The sequence below is a fragment of the Crocodylus siamensis genome, chromosome 2 (genome assembly GCF_052110815.1).
Source record: "Crocodylus siamensis isolate JL-2025a chromosome 2, ASM5211081v1, whole genome shotgun sequence".
In the NCBI taxonomy this organism is placed as follows: Eukaryota; Metazoa; Chordata; order Crocodylia; family Crocodylidae; genus Crocodylus; species Crocodylus siamensis.
The window spans coordinates 277,286,916-277,306,849 of NC_143396.1; the positions used below are offsets into that span (position 1 = coordinate 277,286,916).

The 19,934-nt window shown below is 50.1% G+C and overlaps 1 protein-coding gene across 3 annotated transcripts in view; it reads left to right on the forward strand.

The window, feature by feature from the left end:
* Nucleotides 1-1,498: 1,498 nt before the first annotated feature.
* KIF26A (kinesin family member 26A) overlaps nucleotides 1,499-19,934 on the forward strand; it is a 141,537-nt gene continuing 123,101 nt past the window's right edge. For 2 of the 3 annotated variants that reach the window (XM_090034133.1, XM_090034134.1), the window contains exons 1-2: nucleotides 1,500-1,762; nucleotides 2,515-2,772. In XM_090034133.1, the coding sequence (XP_089890259.1) occupies nucleotides 1,625-1,762; nucleotides 2,515-2,772 (396 nt within the window). In that variant the 5' untranslated portion in view covers nucleotides 1,500-1,624. Of the gene's footprint in view, nucleotides 1,763-2,514; nucleotides 2,773-19,934 lie in introns of all 3 variants that reach the window. The other variant, XM_090034136.1, reaches the window with a different exon arrangement.

The window sequence follows — 19,934 nt, forward strand, 5'->3', positions numbered from 1 at the left end:
CCGCCCTCCCACGCCGGATCGCAGGTCCCGACCGGGGCCCGGGGCGCCCTTCCAGCCGGGCTGCGGGTGATTCCCGCTGGGCAGGAGGGCAAGAGGCCCAGCTCAAAGGGGATGAAGGTGTGGGGGGCTGCCCGGAGGTGAGAGAGGGGGCCAAGGGAGGCCGGACCCCATTGCAGCCACTGGCGCCACTCTCATTGACCCCAGTGCGGTCCCGCTGGGGGAGAACAGGTCTGGCAGGTGAGAGGGTCTGGCAATCCCAGCCCCAGCTACCCGCCACCTGTCTGGTGTTAGACCCTCTTCCGTCAAGACGCAAGCCGCTTGAGGGCAGAGCCAGCTCGGGTGCACAGCGCCCAGCACAGGGCCCCGGACAGGCTGCTTCTCCGGAAGGCGCCGGGTGTTGGGTGCCCCCGCCCCGCGCAGCTCCTCTGCCTTCCCTGTCCTTCCAGGGCTTGTGCGGGGAGGGGCACCTGGAGCCGCCAGCAGGGAGAAGGAGCAGCGGGGCTGGCCCGGGACCCCCGGCCGCGCGGAACAGGCATCGGCCCCATCCAAGCAGCAGGAGGTGGCAGGGGGAGGGGGCCGGGAGGGCGGGCTTGGGGGGCAGGCCGAGAACCCAATGCGAGCTGGTCGGGCCCCGCGAGGGGAGACCCGGGCCGCAGCGCCCCCGGGAGCCGAGGGGAAGGGGAGGAGGACGGGGACGGGGACGCCCCGTGATCGCCCCTGGAGCCCGCGCTCGGCTCCCGCCTGTCGGGCCACCCCGGTGCCGCGGGGAGCTCAGCCCCGGCTGCCCGCTGGGCATCGCCCCCACGGGGGGGAATGTGCCCCCTGCCCACCTCCGCGGCCCGGGCGGGGCGAGGCGTTGCAGCGCGGCGGGGCGGGGGAGGCGGCGCTGCCTGCCTCGCTCCTGCCGCACTCGTCCGGGCCGGGCCGGGCGCGGGGGCCCGGCGAAGGACCTGTCGGGGGGAGCCCCGAGACGGGGTGGAGGCGCGGAGCAGACCCCGCCCGCGAGCCCCTGGCCCCGCCGCTGCCCGCCCGTCCCCGGCTGCGGGCTGATGTCACGGCGGCGGCGAGCCCCGGCGGGATTGGCTTGAGCGCGGCTGGCGGCGGCGGCGGGGAGCGGGGCTGCCTCCCCCCCCGCTCGCAGCTCCTCATCCCTCCCCTCCCCTGCAGCAATTAGCACCACTTTTAGCCGGCTCCAGCTCCGGCTCCGGCGGCCGTGCCCAGCAGAGCCCGCGCTGCCTCCCTCCCTCCCGCCACATGCGGGAGCCCCGCGCCCAACTGCGCTCCCCCGCAGCCGCGCAGCGGGGCCCGGCGGGGCCGCCCGGCGCCTGAGCTCCGACGGGGCGGCCGCGCTGGCGGCCATGTGTCGGGGGGCAGCTGCAGGCGGGCGCTGAGAGCCCGGTCCCCGCACGCCGGCAGCGAGCGCCCGCGGCCGGGCCAGCCCCCGGGCCCTGCCCGCGCAGGCTCCGCTTCCCCCCGCGCATGGGGGAGGCGCGCGGGGGCTCCGCCCGGCAGGTGCCTCCCCAGAGCCCGGCCGCGTGCGGCTCCAGCCCTGACGGGACGGGACGGGCCGGGCCGGGGCTGCCGGCTCCCTCGCCCCCGCTCCGCTCCCCGCCGCCGCCCGGCCATGGCTTCCCGGCAGGCGGCCGAGCCCGGCGGCGCCCCGCGGAAGCCCCCCGGCAGCCTGCTGGAGCTGGGCGCGCTCTGCCTCGACTCCGACATCATCTTCGGCTTCACGAGCCATCTCCTGCGCAGGAAGGGCAAGGTGAGGCGGCGCGGGCGCGGGCGCGGCGGGGCTGGGGCACGGCGGCTTGCGCCGGGGTCCCTCCCGGCGGGCGCAGCTCCGCACCCCGCTCCGGAGCAGCCCGGGCCAGGAGCGCGGGGTCGGCTCTGCCCCCCGCCGGCTCCCCCGGGCACAGGCGCGCGGCTCCCCGCCCCGAGCCGGGCCGGCCGCTCCCGGGGCGCTGTGCCCCGCGGCCGCGGGCGCGGTGGGGAGCGGCGGGCGGCAGGTGGCGCTCGCGTCACAGGGACCGGGCCCTGCCCGCGCCCGCGCCGGCCGGCGCTGCGGCGCCCCGCGGGGCAGAGCCGGGGCCGTCGGGGGGCAGAGCCGGGGTGCGAGCCGTGCCCCGCCGCCCCTCCCGCCCGCCCCGGGGCCGGGCCCCGCGCGGCGGCGGCGGCGGCGGCAGCCCCGAGGGCAGCTCCACCCGCGGCCGCCCCCCGCCGCCCCCCCGGGGCTGGAGCCGAGCGCGGCCGAAGCGCGCGTCAGGCTCACGCCTCCTCCCCGCCTGCCCCCGCCCGCCGCCGACAAACTTCCAGCCCAACTTGGCGCCCGGCACAACATGGGAGGCGGCGGCAGCATCACGTAGCTGCGAGCGGCCGCGGCCCGGGCACCCGCCGCCCGTGCGCAGCCGCCCCGGAGCCATGCTCTCGGCCGCGGGCAGCCCCGGCCGGCCGCCCCCGCGCTGCCTCGCGGGCTGCGGGGCCGCTGCCCGCCCTGAGCCCGCTCTGTCCCCGCAGGTGGCGGAGGGAAGCCCCGGCCGGCAGCCGCCGCCGCCCGCGCTGGAGCCCGCCGCCCGCAAGAGGCTGCCGCCGGCCGCCGCCGAGGAGCGCTGCGCCAGCCGCCCGCCGCCGGAGGGAGCCGGCGCCGCCAGCCTGGCCGAGCCGGGGCCGCCGGAGCGAGCGGGCCGCGCAGGCTGGTGCCGGACCTGCCAGGCGAAGCTGGCCGAGCTCAAGAGGCAAGCGGCCAAGCTGGCCGGCCCCGCCAGCCCCCTGCCGGTGAGTGCGCCCCGCCGCCGTCGCGGCCTGACCGGGAGCCCCTGCAGCGGGGGCACAGCCCACGCGGGTTCCCGCTGCCTCTCCCGTGCTTTCTGCACGCGGGCCGACACGTGTCAGCCGCGCGGGACACCCGAGGCGCTCGGGTGAAACTTTCCCCGCACTTTATAAAGGGCCGGATGCTTGAACGCCCCTGCCTGATGGGCTGAGCCCTCTGCTTCATCCCGCGAGGGCAAGCCTTAGTCGCATCATATTCACATGGGCTTATACCTCGTGCCAGACAATAACCCGTGAGCAGCAGCGAATGAGTGCAATGCCTGAGCCCCGCCAGCGCTGCAGGCTCCCCTCCCCGTGGAGGGTGTATTTCAGGCACGCTCAGGATCGCTCTCTGTGATCCATCCCAGCTTGCGAAGTATCTGTGGGAAGCCAGGCGCAAAGAGCGGGCAGTCCGGGCTAGACACCTTAGCAGGTTACAGGGATTAAATCATCCCACGGAAGTGGAGCAGAGGACCCAGGGGTTCTGTTTCAAGGCGCCCAAACGTGTGACACTTAGCATAAAGTTTGGAAGTAACATTGTTTTCCAAACAATGCTTATCTGGATGCTTGCAAGAATAGGGGGGTCTGCAGAGGAAGCCAAACCCTCTTGACCTTCGTTTTCATTCAGAGAGTTCCTGTATGATCTACAGAATTCCCATTGAATCTAAATATAGTTTTGTTGGAGGTGCATTGTATTGCAGTGTCAGAAGGCGAGGCTAAGATTTTAGCATTTTCAGCCTGATCCAAACCCTTTTGAAGTCAAGAGGAGGCTTTCCATTAACTTCAGTGAGCTTTGGATCAAGTCCTATTTCCTTAGTGTAAAATGGCATGTACTTTATCTCAGCTGAAGGTGGAACTCTTGGACCTCCTGTTGTCTGGCTCTGCACGAGCAGCGAACAGCAGTTTAATTTCCTAATGCAAGGTGTACCGTGTGCTTTGCCAGCAGCATACAAAGCCTGACTCCTGATCCTTAACTGACTCCAGGCCTCGATTGGGAGAGAGTAGGGTCCCATCCGAAGATGGACGATAAATGGATCTTTTGTCATAGAGAAAAAATACATATGCTGGAAAGTCGGTGGGCCTTGGCCAGGTGTTCAGGGGAGGAGACCTATCTCCAAAGGCCTGTTTGTGTGGTCTCATTTGTGTACATCTCAGGGAGCCTCTCTGATAAGCACTTGATGATGGGTAAATTAATCCCCTTTCGTTAGGGTTTCAAAGCATGCCCAGAAAAGCAATAACTTAATAGTTGTCACAGAGTTAAAACCTTGACAAACTTGTTCCTAGAGGAATAGATTCAAAGCGGCTAATTTGTTGAGTAGCATATGCTAATCTCCAAAGAGCCAAAACTTATACAGTCGTAGAGTTTGGGATATTTTTAACTGAAAGCCTGTGTGTTCAAAGGCCCATGATACTTATAGATTAAATGTAAGATCAGAAAGCAGCCTTATAGTTGTAAGCAACTCCCCAGGACAGAAGACAGGATAACTAGCTGCATTCTTTGCTGCCTTCAAAGTGCCCTTGTGTGCACTAAGTTAACAGAAGATAACAGTGGTTGTGAGCTCAGATTCTCAGCTGGCGTAAATCGGCTTTGCTGTGAAAGCAGTGGAGCTATGTTGATTTACAGCAGTGGAGGATCTGACAGCAGTCTGTTGGCAGGTCAAGCATTATGTGCTGTTTGTGCAAGAAAGGCAGCTTGTATTTTGCTTTCTGGTTTAATTACATAACAAGACATTTGAAACAAAACAAAAAAAAAAAGGCAGCTTTTCTCCATAAGAGTTACAAGGCCCTACACTGAAAGTCAAGACAGTTTCTTAGTATGTGTTCTCAGGTTGGCTTGGAAGAGTAAACACAAGAAGGCTGCTGCTTTGAATGTGCTGTACATTCAAAGGGGTTGTGTCCTTTGCCATCATCATTAAGGGATCTTTCAACAGGGGTTCAGAAAGGTCTCCAGGCTATACCTGATTCAGAAGCTCTTTGGGAAGGTGGGTGGGTGCTTCAAAGATGAAAGAAGGCCTGGTTTCCTGGTCTGTGTCATTACTGATGAAAGAGGGAAGTTGCATTCTCTTTTGTGAGAGAGCCGGTAAATGATACATCTTGAATTGGAGTAAAAAGTTAAAATGTTATTTGGTTTTCAAAGGTTTGGTTTTTTCTGTAATCTGTGCTAAAGGAAAATAGAAACATAACTGATTTAAGCGTTATTGTCCTTTCCGTTATTACAGAGGGTTGTAACGCCAGTGTAATATGAATGAACTAGTGATATAGGTTTGTTGTGTGTATCTTTCTAATGTCCACTGAATATATGTGGACAACTGCTGATTAAATTTACAAGCATTTATAACAGTGGGTCTGGATTTCAAAATTTCAAAGCCAGGAACTTGAAACTCCAGACTTACATTACTCTACACTATCAATTTCCTTCTTTTTCTGGTGTTTGGTTGTTTGTTGTCATACTGACACCTGAAAATGAATCAACATGGAGGTTCAATCATTTTGGAGTGAAATCAAACAGGGTTTAATCTAGTAGTATCCCAGATTAACATTCCAGTATTGCAATCTCAGCAGCAGTTTACAGGGCTGGATGTAGGATTTGTGTTTAAAGAAAAGGATCTTGGTTTATCTCTAATTAAAAGTTTTGTATTTGTCTTGCAAACTAAGTGCCTCAGGGGATTGGTAATGGGATATGGAGTTTTTTTACCTCTAGGGTTCTGGTTTGAATTGAGACCAGGTTGTTAGTGCCTGAAAGTTGTTACTATTTGACAGCTGTTTGGTGATCCATGTGAAATGAGTTGGTGGTCTCTGTCTGGTTCCCAGTTGGCAGATATCCTTGTTACAAAACCACCACAACAATTAGCACTAATTGGCATCATTGTTGGCAGTTTCACAAGAGAGGCCAAGACTGAATGGGCATGTAGATTGAAATACTAATAATAATAATGCTTAGCACTTAAGATCTTCACAGCACTTGACAAATGTTAATTAATTCAGTCTTGTGAGGTAAGCAAGCACAAACATCCCATCATTTTTAAAAACAGGAAAAAAGGTTAAAGCTGGTCTTCCATGTATTGGAAAGGATGTATCCTTTCAGTTATATGACTATAGTGTCAAAGCAGAGTATTGCTATACACGTGCTTTACACTGGGGTAGCTAATCCTATATGGGAAGGAGAATAAGCTATCCTGGTATAAAGAACCTGTATATGAATATAATGGTATATACTGGTACAGCAATTTTGGGAACCTCCCCCCCCCCCAAAAAAAACCAAAACAACAACAACCAAAAAGAAAAACAAACCTACATCCTAAGCCAAATGATTACAGCAATATGAAAGCAGTATGGCAAGGCCTAAGGAAGGTCGGTTCCACAGGAAGTGCCATTTTTAGAGGCGGAATTAAATTGGAAAGTTTCTATTTCCAGATTTGAGCTCAGATATTTATCTGATGCCATATATCATGATATATTAAGTGTTGTCTGTTCCATTTATTTTACATCTATTATCAAGGTGTGCAGGTGCCAAATGTAGCATTCAAGGAAAAAATGTTCTGTTTAACTACAGTTTGAGTAGGACTTAGGTCTCACTGCTCTACGCTATTGAGAAACTTTATGTTCCCTGTTTCTTTGTTGTTTGCCCGTCCTCTTTTGTTACTCTGGGTAGGTTTCTGAAAAAAATATTTGACGTTCTAACAAATTTGGATGAGAGATGTACTAGAGTGTGTCGTAAATCCCTGTGGTAGGATATTCTCTGTTCTCTGACTTGGCACAGAAAATGCCTCGTCTCTGGCTCCTATATATTTCATCCTTGAAACATTCATTTCCCATATTTCTAATTAGCAAAGTAACTTAGGTGCCTGGCTCCATGCCATGGAGGACCTTCAAGGTAAGGACTAGATCCTTTAGTGGTGATGAGCAATGAGTCATCGGAAGTCACCAAGTAATAGTGTTGAATTCTGGCCAGCCTGTCCTTCTCAAGAAGCAGGTTAGCTGTTGCAGTAGGACCTTCTCAATGAAAAGGAGAGCTGTTACCTAAAGTACTACGACTGCCTATTGTTGTCCAGTTTGTGTTGATGATATTTGCACCATGGTTGCTTGATCCTCATTTGAGAAGAGTGGGGACAGGCAGGAAATAAAGTACCTGTTGTTCTTTACTATGTCTAGTGATCCAGGAACAGCAATGAAACTGATAACAGGCAAAGTTTTCACACTAGTTTGGCAAAGAGGAGGAAGATATGTCTTCCATGCAGGATGTATAGGCTGGCTTCTGAGACCTGTTCCTACTAATAGCACTGTATTCTTGTTTGGACTGAAGTCTAGGCATCTGTTTTTCATTCAAAGATTGTCCCTTGTAGTCCTGTGACATTTTTGCTATGGCATTGGTCACACAAATTGAAAGGGAGATGCAGTATGTAATATCTTCCCTGTGTTGGTGACTCTTGTAGATCCCTAGGCACTTCTTGAAGAAAACCAACAGAAGACTGACACTTGGATGCTCAGTTTGTGATAGCTTGTTAGGTATATTGCTACTGCTTATTTTGGGTGCTATTGCAACTACTTTTAGAATGAGCTTGCTTAGAAAAAGAAGCTGGAAGATGGGGCGGTAGTCTGGAGGATTGTTTGTTTCTAGTATTAGTTAATCAGCATTGGAGAAAGTGACTCCTGCATGGGCGTTAATTTATGTTTTTGCTGGGGGTGCTAAGATGAAGCTTCTCCCTCTGCCACCCTGGTGTCATGGCTGGAGCAGCTGAGCAGAACCTGTGGGGAGAAGGGGCTGTGGTGGGCTGCCTGCTGTGGGCTCAGGGCTCTCCTCCCTCTAGAAGCCCAGTGCCGACTGCGCCACCATGGTGAGGTACCTCCTGCCCACCCAGCAGCAACATAAACTGCTCCCCTTCCCATAGATTGACCTGTAGGCAGCTGGGGGAGCTGCTTTCCATTGCTGCCTGGGCCTGTATTCCTGGCCATGTGCATGCACACATGGCACCCTTTGTGTCCTGCTCCCTGCAGCCCCTTGCAGGCTGGAACTCTGCCAGCCCGCAAGGGGAAATCTGCTGTTTCCCATGTTTTCCCACAGTGAACAGAAAACCCAGATCCCTGCACGATACTGGGAATCTGGGACAAATTCTGACAACGCTGTGCCACCCAATTAGGGATGGGTGGTAGGTTCCCCCTCTTTCCGAGGGGGGCCAGGGCCCTCAGGTCTCTGTGTACTCAGTGCCTATGGTCTTCCGCATCAAGAATGCAGGTTAATAGCCTTCTCAGAAGAAGGCTTGAAGGAGATGGTGAGTGGTGGATCTGGCTGTGGTTTGCTGGATTTCATTCATCCAGTTGTTTTTGGCTGCATGAACGAGGACTTAGTTTGTGCACACTTCTAGAGCTTTTGTGAGTCTAAGAGACCCGTGCGGTGTTCTCTGATGCTCATGGGTGACTGGGGCCTCCTAATACTTGGGGGGGGGGCACCAGAAGCTGATCGCCAGCTGGGAAGGGGAGTCCCACCAGTGGCAAACCCAGAAGTGCACCCTCTCTTGCCAGTGCTGATGCAAGTTGGTTTCCTTTCACCCCATATTCTATTTTTCCTTTGAAAGCAAAAATCTGAAAGGTCTTTGAGGTGTTTGGTATTGGTTGAAGCTAATAATTATCTGGAATAATTCTACTGGATTTGACTAGGCTGCAGGTGCTCTTTTTCATTGTGGTAGTAGAGTATTGTGGCTATGATGGTCCAGAGAATAGGTGAGAAACAAGGTTTGTTTGGTAATATCTTCTATTGTCTCAACAATATGGGTGACACAGGTGATGGACAAGCTTTTGGGCACAAAGTGCTCTTTGCCAGGTCTGGGAAAGAAGGAGATTCAGCCTAAACTTAAGAAGCTGTTATCTGCTTATTTCCCAGACTTGACCAGAAAGCTTTTCTAACATCTCTCCCAACTATGTAGATGATCTTTATTTATTTATTTATATTGTGGGGCAGTGTCCTGCTAGGAGGTGCCCTCTCCATTGTAGAGTTGTTCTGCACTGCAGGATGGGCTTGGGGAACCTTGTGCTAATGTTCTTTGTTCTTTGTTGAGAAATAGGGAGCTCCAGCTTTGTTCTAGTTGTTAGTGCCTTTTATTAGCACAAAATTCACTTCAGAAACATCACATGTAGAAATAGCTTAAAGATGCATTAGTGTAAAACGTACCTCTTTATTAATAAACATGAAATTACAGGGCATTTTTCAGATGCGCCAAGATTGTGAGAGAGAGAATCTTGTGTAGACTTGGCTGTTGAGTGCTCCAGGCTATAAGATCAGATATGGGTTTCAGGGACATGCGCAGCCTAATAAAGGGGAAAGTGACAATGTTGCATCAAATACGTTGCAATGAGTTAGCAGACAAGTTTGTTTGTCCTCAGCCGTGTATTCGTCCCTATTCTGTATGATAGGCTATGGAAGTGGATTGTTTATGGGACAGAAGCAGGGTTATAATCTGCTTGCCTAAAGCAGTGTGGATTTTTGGGTATGCCCTTTTAAATACAGGTGAGTAAGATTTATCATGCAGCACTGATGCCTAAGGCAATAGGACTTCTTGCAGGGGATCAAATGAGAGAGCTGGGACTGCACAATTAGCTCAGGATACTGTGGCCTCCTGTGCTGGTTGAGGGTAATTAGTATTGCTCTTGTTCTTGCTCTTTCTCTATCTAATTTCTTCAGCACCCTGGCCTATTAGAGGAAAGGGAGGAAATACATAAACCATTTCAAACTCCCAGGGGGTGTGAAAGAGCATCTGCTCCTAACATCTGAGGTTATTTTAAACCTGTTGAAATATGTAGTAGCTGCTTTATTGTTTTTGCCAGGAGTTCCACCTACAGTGATCCCAATTTTCAACATGTTAACAACAAGTCTGTAGGAGGCAATGCTCATCCCCCTGGTTGTAGCAGATTGTGACTAAGCCTCCTGGCTTGACACTTCAGGACTTTTGGCAAGTGGACTGCTGAGTTCTACAAATCTGCCAAATTAAAAAATCTCAACCATTTTCTCCTTCATGCCCATGCTGGGGAGACCTCCCATTCCTTCATTAATGAGTTACTCTGTGGTAGTTGCATTGTCTATGTGGCTATGTCCAGATGAGCAGGGGCATGCACTTGCAGTGGTCCAAATTGCCTCAGTGCATGCCCCTGCATGCGTGCTTCATTGCAGGACAAATTGTCTCACAAGGGGCAAATTGCTCTTGGCCAGCTCCTCTCCATTCATCAGCCAGGGAGAGCTGCAGGCACCTGTGCTGGCCCCAGTAGTCTTAACTGGTGGCATGATGGAGCCGCAGGGGCACAACTTGGGTAGCACAGAGGCCTGGCTGGCAGCCAGACTGTTGCTCTGGATGGCCTGGACTCTGTCTGTGCTGGTGCATGGTTGTTTTGCATGCTTTGTGTGTCTTTTGTTTCTGGAGGTTTTTTTGCTACCAGGAAATCCTGGTAGCAAATTTTGCTGCTGTGCTGCAAAGTAGCAGCACAGCATATATTTTAACATTCACCGCATGCAGTTTGTGGCACCACAGGCTGCATGCCCCTGCTTATCTGGATGTGGCCTTTGATCCCAAACTGCTCTTCTTTTTCTGAGTGTTCTGAAGTAATACAGAGCAGGTTAAACTGGATTGCCCCTTCGTTGGCCATTGTACATTTCTTTCTTGTGTGGAGACTGAATATTTTACATCATCTTTTTTGTCAGGAGAGGACTTGCTACCTGCATTTACACAGAGTAATGTTTGGAAAGACTCTCTTGAAACTGGGTTGCCTGCATGAGTTAGGTCTGTTTGGGCACTGCTAACATTGAGAGTGGTAGAGAGCTTTGTACTTGGGGTCACCACATTCCCTTGTGCAAGTGAATATCCTGTTTTTTGTTCTTCTAATCCTTTGACCTGGAATGTGAGGCTCAGAAGAGCTCTTCCCTGCTTCTATTGCCAGTATAGTCCAGTGAAGATGATCATTAACCGGAAGTCAGGGATCTTGGGTCCTGTTCTTGACTGTGCCATTGACTCAGCCTGCTGAGTGTTTTGTCTTTGGGTGCCAGACATGAGAAAAATAGGGACTTATTTTCAGAGTCTATGATAATTGATTCAGCTAAAGAAAGACTGGTCTATTGTTAAAGGCCCTGGACTAGTGTTTAAGAGATCAAGTTTTAATTTTCACATCTGCCACTGACTTCCTATGCTATTTAAGCTCCTTGTGCCTCATTCTTTGTTTGTAAAATGAGAGTATTATTATTTTCTTCCATCTGTATTTTTTCTGTTTTGTGCATTTAGAGTAAAAATTCTCTGGGGCAAGGACCATCTCTTTTTGTCTGTTTGTACAGCACCTGGCACCAAGGGGCTCCTATCTTAGTTGGAGGGTTTTCCTCCAGCTACCACAATATACATCATTAACAATAATAAAACCATACTGGTGCTGACACAGGGATGCCATGCTGGGGATCCAGTGACCTGCAGCTTAATTCCCAAGTCTAACCATTTAAAACTGGGTGACTGTCTAATTGGGGTCATGGGTAGCAGATGGGTCACTATCCTCTTAAGAGGTAAAATGCTCCAGGAGCTGGAATTAAGCCAGGACCCTCAGCAAATAATATATTAGCATAGCAAAAATGATTCTGACCTAAAGGTAGTCCTGAAAATTGACAACTATCTGGAAGGAGCCAGGAAAGACTTTGAAATATAGGTTGGTGCACAACAGCATCAGGCCAAAGTGGAGCTTTAGTAGTATATAAGAATTTGGATGAGAAAATGGATTAGAGCTTTAATGATGAGTGACACAGGAGCACCTAGAAAGTGCTTATTTGCATATTGTAACATGCTGTTACTGTTGTATCACTGAATACTGTATTGCCAAACTCCAGTGGACCCTCGTCATGCAGTAGAAGAAGTTATATTGCTGCGCTCACGCAGCAGCAAAACGTTGTATTACAAAATGCTACTTATTTTTTTTCCTAAACTATTCATTTTTTGGAAAAAACTGATAGGGTTGCATCACAAGCACAAGATTCTTACAAACAGGAGTGTCTTTTTGCAGTAGTAGGAAGGTTTCCTTTCAAATAAGTTAAGTGAAAATAAACTTTTAGGATTTCTTCTTAAAAAGGCTCTTTGTGGCAAGGTAGCAATCTATCGCATTGCAGGGAGTCGCATTTAGAGGTAACACTGCATTTTTTTCTAAATACCAGGATAATTAGACCCATTAAACCCATGTATCTTTATGGTTCATCTTTGCTATTGTTGCCCCCAGGCGATAATGCTCTGCATACCCTGTTTTGGGCAAAACATTAAGATAGACAGAAAAAGAAAAGACACCTTCTCCATATTTTGGTATTACAAATGGTTCATTTTGACAGGCTTTTCTCTAATTTCGAAGTTACACATTAGAAGTTTGTGCGAATAAGATGGCCATTTGTATGTAAAGGAAAATCATTACAATGATGGAAACAAAACTGTCATCTGATGAAGTGAAGTTGGGTTCACAAAAGCTTGTGCCCTCTCTCTCCCTCGTTTAGTTAGTTTATAAAGATGCGTATCTACTCTGCCTTCTGACTGACTTCAGACTAAGATGGCTAACTAACTACCTCACTCTCTCTGAACAAAACCATTCATACCATGCAGTAAAACACCCAGGCTGTGTTGAGTGAGACATACTGTGGTCACGCAAAATGTGTCAGTGCTCATGGTGCAATCTCAAGGTTTGCCACCAGTAAACCTGGTGACTGATGCCTTAAAATCAACCCTTAAACAATGATATTGGATTTTTTTAAGCAGATCTGAATTTTTGGTTGAGATGGAGGCCATCATTACCATATGTCAATACCTGTACAGAATTGATTAGAGCACCAGGCAGGGCTGGGGAAAATGATCAATTTTCATTTAGCTCTTTGTGAATCTTCTGCTAACATTGCTGGGGGATTTTACGCTACTCAGTGGATAGGACGTGAAAGCATTCTGAACAAACCGAAATATGATACCTCTATTTGAGCCGAGCATTGCCTGGCTTTTAGCATTAACTGTGAAAGCAAAGCATTAGTACTAGTTTTCACAGCGTTCAGAGGTTTAGGTTTAAATGTGTTTCCTGTTTTATCACAATATATAGTTTGTTGGAACATATTTTGTGCTTCCATCAATGCCTGTAGAGGACTTTGGGGCTAAGTACAGACATTCAAAATGCCCGAGCCTGAATTGATTCAATCTTTGGAGGTTAGTCTAACCTGTGTAGATTGAACTGATTTGCAAGTGAATAAACATTTGATTCTGGAAATGCAGACACATGCTTGAAGTGGCTCAGGCCAGAAGCCAGGGGGGTGCTAGAACGAGCCCCCCCTTCCCTTCGCAGTGGCTGGGGGAGGGAGTGCGGTCAGGCCCAGGGAGGGGTTTTACTCCCCCACCCTGGCCTGCAGGGACTGCAGCCGGGGCGTGCCTGAAGGGGGAGGGGGGAAGCAGCCCTTGTCAGGCTTTTGGTGGGGACAAGGAGCGTGGCCAGACCACAGCCCCTGGCCAGATGCTGGCCCAGCATGGCCTCCTTAAGGTGAGGTTTATTCCACCCTCCCCCTGCCCGGGACCCCAGCTTGGGGCTGCCTGGCCGGGGAGGAGCAACCCCTGTCAGGCATCCCCCTACCTTGCCACTTGAGTGGCAGGGGTGTGTGGCCAGCCCCATCAGCAGCCTGAAGTGAACAGGGGAAGGGAGGGAATTTAATTCTCCCCTCCCTCCCCTATCCCGCTGGCACAGACCCCATCCAGGGTCTGCCTGGCCTGGGCACAGCAGCCCGTCAGGGCCCCCCTACCACTGCTCCTGCGGCAGGGATGTGGCCAGATGCCGGTCTGCGTGGCGAAGGGAGGGGGGGATTATTCCTTTCTTCATCCCCTTTCCCACCGGGTGACCACAGCTGGGGTTTGCCAGCCCTGGGGGCTGCCTCCACCACTCACACCTGGCCAGCAATGGGGGAGGGACCCTGATGGGGCAGCAGCCCTGTGATGGTGTCCTGAGGAGTGCAAGCCTTTCCCAGTGTAGGGGCTGTGCTTTGGGTGGGAGCGGGGGAGGCAGAGCTGCTGCAGCTTGCACAGGGTGAGCGGCAGTACTAGGGGAGGCTTGGGGGCTATGGCCTTCCTAAAATTTAGCTTAGCCCCCATAATCTGAGCCCCACCACTGCTGCTTGCTTTGCAGGCTGCAGCAGTTCTGCCCGTATTTTTTCAGTCTGCTTGTACTTTTTCGGTCCCAAAAGGTCAATCTTCTGGTTTAGTATTTCAAGCATAGAATGACCACCTGGGACTTTTCTTTTTTGGACAGACGGGCCCATTTGGTGTCCATGACTTATTGCTCGCTAAGGAAGCATTGGCACATTGGCACTACTTCTCTTGACCTATCCCCCCTGTTACGGGGTCATAGACATAGACTCCACCTTTGGGCACACTGAGGGGACTAGACTGACATATCAGAGTTGGGCATCTCTCTACTTCTAATAGGAGGTCTCTAGGGGCTAGCTAGTCTGGGCTGCTGCAGTAGCTAGTCCTGGTGCTGTGAGCACCTGCTTGTGACCTACCCACATGAGTCCAAGGGATCGCTCCAGAAGTTTGCCAGAGGCTACTCCAGATGTGTTCCTAGCTCCTGTTATTAGGCCCAGCAGAGACTCGAGTGGTTATGGAGGGACAAGCTTCAGAGTTGAATTTCCAGTGAAGATCTGGAGTGCCCTTGTGAACTTGGGCAGTTTGCTCCAGTGCCGGGGTGCTGGGCCCAACCGCTGCAGCAGTGGGGAGAAACCATCTGAGAATCCGCAGTAACCTCTGTGGCCACAGAACACCTGTGGGCTGCGCAGGGCCCAAACTCTGCTGGAGTTGGACCCTGGGCCAGGATTTTGCCCATAACTTTCAGGTTAAAGCTTGGTCTAGAACCTGCAATTAAAATGTTAGACAGGTTTATGCAGTTTGTTACACTTGGGATCACAGCAAGTGACAATTCTGTTTTGCTTTAATAAAGGTTTTGTTGCAAAGAAAGCAGAGTATATTTGACATGCATCCAACAAGCTTTTGCAAGGTTAATTTTTGTGTGAGATTCATTCAATGGTACCAAAATGCTGTAAAATATTGTCCTTTTGTGGGTTTGGTAAAGAGGAGATAGAGTTGAAGTAATTTATAATAAGTGTAGGGTCTCAGTGATTGGTATAGAGAGAGCTTCCTCCAGCAATTGCCTATAAAATTAAGATAAAACCATTCGTTATTTATATCTCTGTCCCACATACTAAGAAATATTTCTTCTGGCATTGTTAATTTTTTATTCGTGGGTTCAAAAAGAGTCTAGAGTGAGGCAAATGTGGAGGGGGAAAAAGTAAAAAGATATGAGCTAATGTATTAAGTTTACATATTTTTGGTTTGATGGATTTATGGTTTTTAATTACATCTTTATGCCTATTTACTTGCTTTGGGGTCCCTTGGGGCTCTTTTTGTAGAATTTCATGCTCATGTTCTTACATCTATGAGATGTTTTAACCTATAACCTTGTATACTCTTGCTAGGCAGTTGACTGACCTTTGCTGGAAGTTGCCTTTTTTTTCCTTCAGTTTTAGGTTTCAGAGCTTTAACCAAAAACAAAACAAGTGGAAAATACTTGATCTTAAGTTGGATCAATGTCCATAATGTTGAAGCAGCCTGATATATTATAGCTATGAAATATAGGCTGTGAATCTTGGTTTCCGTGTTCTGCGCTTTGCACCAGGATGGGAGAGGGAGGGCCTTATACTTCCCACATGCTCAGGTTGGTCCAGGGTCTGCCAAATTGGAGCAATTGCAATCTGTTCTTAGTTTATGGACTGAATAATAAAGCTCTCTAGGGGTTTTCTGCCATTTGAGAATAGCCAGAGCACAGCACACCCGTCTGTTCTCTGACTGGCCCCTGCTGGGATCTGTGATGGGGGCTGGAGAAGAGAGATTGGGTTTCATGAAGCTGTAGTTCTAATCACACTTTGCACATGCTTTTTCTTCCAACTTCTGTCAAATATGGGGCTTGAGCCTCATCCTGCAGCAGTGTAAATCACAGGTAATTTCCTTTAAATTGGAGTATAAAACCCATGTAAATGAGCAGAAAACCATGCCCACTGGCTCTAGTAGCTGCTCTAAATTTGTGCTTTATGCTAAAGATGAGGAAGCCAAACCAACAGAATGGGATCCAGGTTTGTATTTCATATTGGTCTCTCCTTATTTGTGTTTGTTAGTTGTATGCCTTGTTCTGGGCAATAAAGAGTGATTTTTCATTATTATTTTTATATTTGTTGAAGACTGTAGTAAAAATGATTAACTCTGTGGCATAAACACAGGCAGTGTTGCTATGTATAACTAAGAAACAGCTTATCCAAGTAGCCAGTGTCTGCACAACCAGGAATTGTAACTTTCCAAAATAAAAAAGTTCTCCTTTGGACTGATACACTAAGCATGTGAACCATGGGCAACTGGTGTCACCTTAGTTTGTGGAGGGGTATGTGCCCCCCCCAGTGACCAGTCAGCAACTGGCTGGGCTGGGACCCTTCCCACCCCCCCTTGGCCAATCTCACTGAACCAGGGGGGAACCCATTGCCAATTGTGCCAACTGGGAAGCGGCTACAGTGCTCCTGGGAGTGGCCACGGCACTTCATCCAGTGCTCCCAATCCCTGGCCAGCATTCATGGGGGAGGGGAGAGGGGCACCAGCACTGCTGTCTGTCACCTAAGCAGGGAGCACAGCCTGTCGGGGGTGCACCAGAGCTCTCACCCCCTTGCACCCCTCCACTGATGTGACCTTACCTGGCAGAGGAAACACTATATACCTGGGCCCATGAAGGCAGTTTTCCTTAAGTGCTCCCATGGATAACTGTTCTCCTGGCATGGTTTAGCACCTGCCATGGTGTTGGGGCTTAAAGTCCACTTCATGGAAATGGGAGGTTCCTTCCTAGCTTGCTCCTGTGGCCATGTGGCTAAGGGCAGGCAAAACTTGGGGGCTTGGGCCTGCATGTAGGATGCCCACCAAAAGACTTTGGAAATATCTGAAGCCCCTGGTGAGGGCGGAGGATGTTTGTGTTGTAGGGCCACTTATAGTTCTGGACTGACTCATGGATTTAGACTTGATTTGGCTTGGAACACACTAAATTTTGTTTAAAAAATGTATGTGAAGTTTCACTTACTTTGGGACATTTTTTTCAGAAAGCTGGGTTGAAACAATGTAGAGTTTTACCATTCATTATGTGATCTTCTACTGTCGATGCTTACACGTATTTGGTTTTGTATTGCATCTATCATTATAGTATCTGCAGCAGCCCAGTATCTCCCATTTTTTCCTGCATTTCCTTTTACTATCCTAACCATGACTACTCCTGTACACACCCAGCCCTGCAACACAGTAAAACTAATTTGTGCTGCAGGTGTTTGGTTGGGTTGCAGCATTTTGCAGTGTAGGCCAGGTCTGTTGATGTCATGAAGAAATATTATATACAGGCTTTTCCGACTCAAATTTTTCTTTCTTGGGCTTTTTTGTTACTATAAAAAGGCTTCACTTCAGTAGAAATTCTGCAAATAAAAGAAATGTTGAACGTGTAGGAGAGAGTTTTAAAGCAGAGCAGAGAGAAGTATTTTGCTCTTGCACATTAGTACAAATCAAAATCTAAAGGTATTGTTTGCTGAGTTGGGGCATTTCCAATGCTTTCCTTTTATAATTTCTGTTTTAATTCTTCATGCTGATCCATGGTCCCTTTGGCTTTTACTTTTTTCTTTGTGCGTACAGTTACGTGCCTATTTACCAATGTTGGAAACAAGCCAAGGGCATCTCCTGTCATGAAGGCTGCACTCCTGCTTCCTTTGATTCTGATTAGTGAGGAGCATGGGATAGAAGCTTATCTCATTATGTGTACTGGTACGGAAGCAGCTGATCCACATCTTAGTGAAGCGAGCTGAAAAATGACTGTGACTGTACAGCATGGGAGGGCGTAAACCTGCTGAGTGAAAAGTCAGCTTCTTTCGTTGTTGACGGGATTCTTTAAGCCTACATCAGCACAAACCAATGGGGCCCGTCCAGTTCTGGTCTGCACATAAGTGTTAAATTTGGAGGCTGTAGCTCAGCTGGATACAAGGGAGTCATAAGAGGGGTGAAATCAGTGAGATCAGAATCAGCTTCAGCATATATGATGCAAGTTTTAAAGGTCCTGAAGGGAGATCTGGGGGAACAAACCCAGGCAAGCCATAAAGAGATCATCTGATGAAAAAGAAAGGCATAGAGTTCAGTAAAGGTGAAACTCTGCATTTTGTTCTCCTGAGTACTGCAGAAATGGGAAGGGCACAGAGTATAGTCCTCAAAATAGTAAAAGAGGTGGGAGTTTGATGCACTGTTATTCATACTCCACGAGGGGGCAGGTTTCTAGAGTCGGAAGTCATTTTGGGTAAGTATCCATGTTTGAAACTTACTGTAGTAGACGAGAGCGTGAGGAATCCATGTCTCCCAACAAACATTATCACTGTATCATTCATATTCTTCCTATCATTCAAAATTTTGGTTTGATTTCAAGCACTCTCAAACAGAGGTGAGTTGGGTGGATTTAAAGTTTCAGGGATGGGAGAATATTATCTATTGCCAACCAGAAGTGGATTAAGGTGTTTTGGGGCTGTTGGCAAGCACAAAATTGGAGGCCCCCTCCCCCATGGGAGCTGGGCTGCAGGGCGGGAGAGGGCCATCTTCCCCTCCTAGTGCTGGCAGGGGAGGATGGGTGGACCCTGCCAGGCTGGGGGGAACATACTTCTCCCTGCTCCCTGCCCCCACTGTGGTCAAATGTATGTGCACACAGACACAGGTGCATGTACTCTACTCACTCTCTGCACACGGATACAGCCACACCTGCACACACAGACAGAGACATACGGACACAGAGACCCACATAGACCCGTACACACAGACCCACATACACACTTTCCCCTCACAAGATCTCCCCTCTCCCCCACTCTCAATCACATGGAGGCAGCATTCCCCATGAGCTTTCTGCTGCTCAGTCTCACTCCCCACCTGGCCCCTGTTACACCGACCTGCAGGGAGCCTCTGTGGGCTGGGCCAGGAGCACCGCGTTGTGTCTCTGTGGGCGGGTGGCAGTATTGGGAGGGGTGGCTGCAGAGGGCTAAGATGAATTTTGGGTGCTATCGCCCCCAGGGCCATTCCAGCACTGCCACCTGCAAAGGCACAGCAACCGTTCCCCTGCCAGGTTGGGCATGGCTCGCCCCCCTCCCCTCCAGATGCAGAGCCACCCATCCTGCCTCCCTCCCCCAGGCGCGGCATGGCTCTCCCGGCCTGACCCCATCCCCGGGGACAGGGCCCCAAATTGGCAGGGGCCCCTGGGCTCACGCCCAGCATTATCCGCCTATGATGCCAACCATGCCATGGTACAAGATGGATCTGGGGATTTCAAGACATTTCCTCTGTTAGGGCTTCAATCTGGGATTTTTATATCTATCCAGCTCCCTTTGGTTGCAATGGAGATATTCTGGACTTACACCTGTGTAAGTGAGAGGAGAATTGAGTGCCTAAAGTGCTGTGTAAAAGACTCAGTTCATTTTAATGTGAATCCATCACAATATATAAAACCCATTCCACAAGAAAATGTATAGCTCTTTGGTTTTACTTGCTCCTGTAAAAATGCTCTTGAAAGCAAATTTATGTCTCCTCAGCACTTTTGTTTAAAGGCAGGGAACTGAGATACGGAGGTCCAGACAGACATATTTTTGTTTTGGGTCCTTTCTGAACGCTCGTTTGATGGTAAGTCTTTGTTCATTTTGGTGCTAGGTCATTAATGACTGTAGAGTAACTAGACATGCAGAGCTAGAGGAAATCCTGTCTTATATGTTCCAATTCTCAGAGAGCCTTAGAAAGGATAACAGTAATGCCACTTAGGTTTATTTAGTGAGGTAATGTGTAAACATCACGTTACAAATAAAAACTAGCCTATTCTGTACCAACAGAAAATTAGTTTAGGAAATACACGGTTGTCTTTTGCTGCATGTAGATCATTTGAGCTGTTGCAGCATGTGGGGTAAAATACACAGGGTAAAGGAACTGAAACAATTTATTACAAGATACCCGTCTTTCTGGTTGTAAAATGCAGGGATTTGGCAGAAAACTTTAATACAAGTGGAAGAAGAGTGG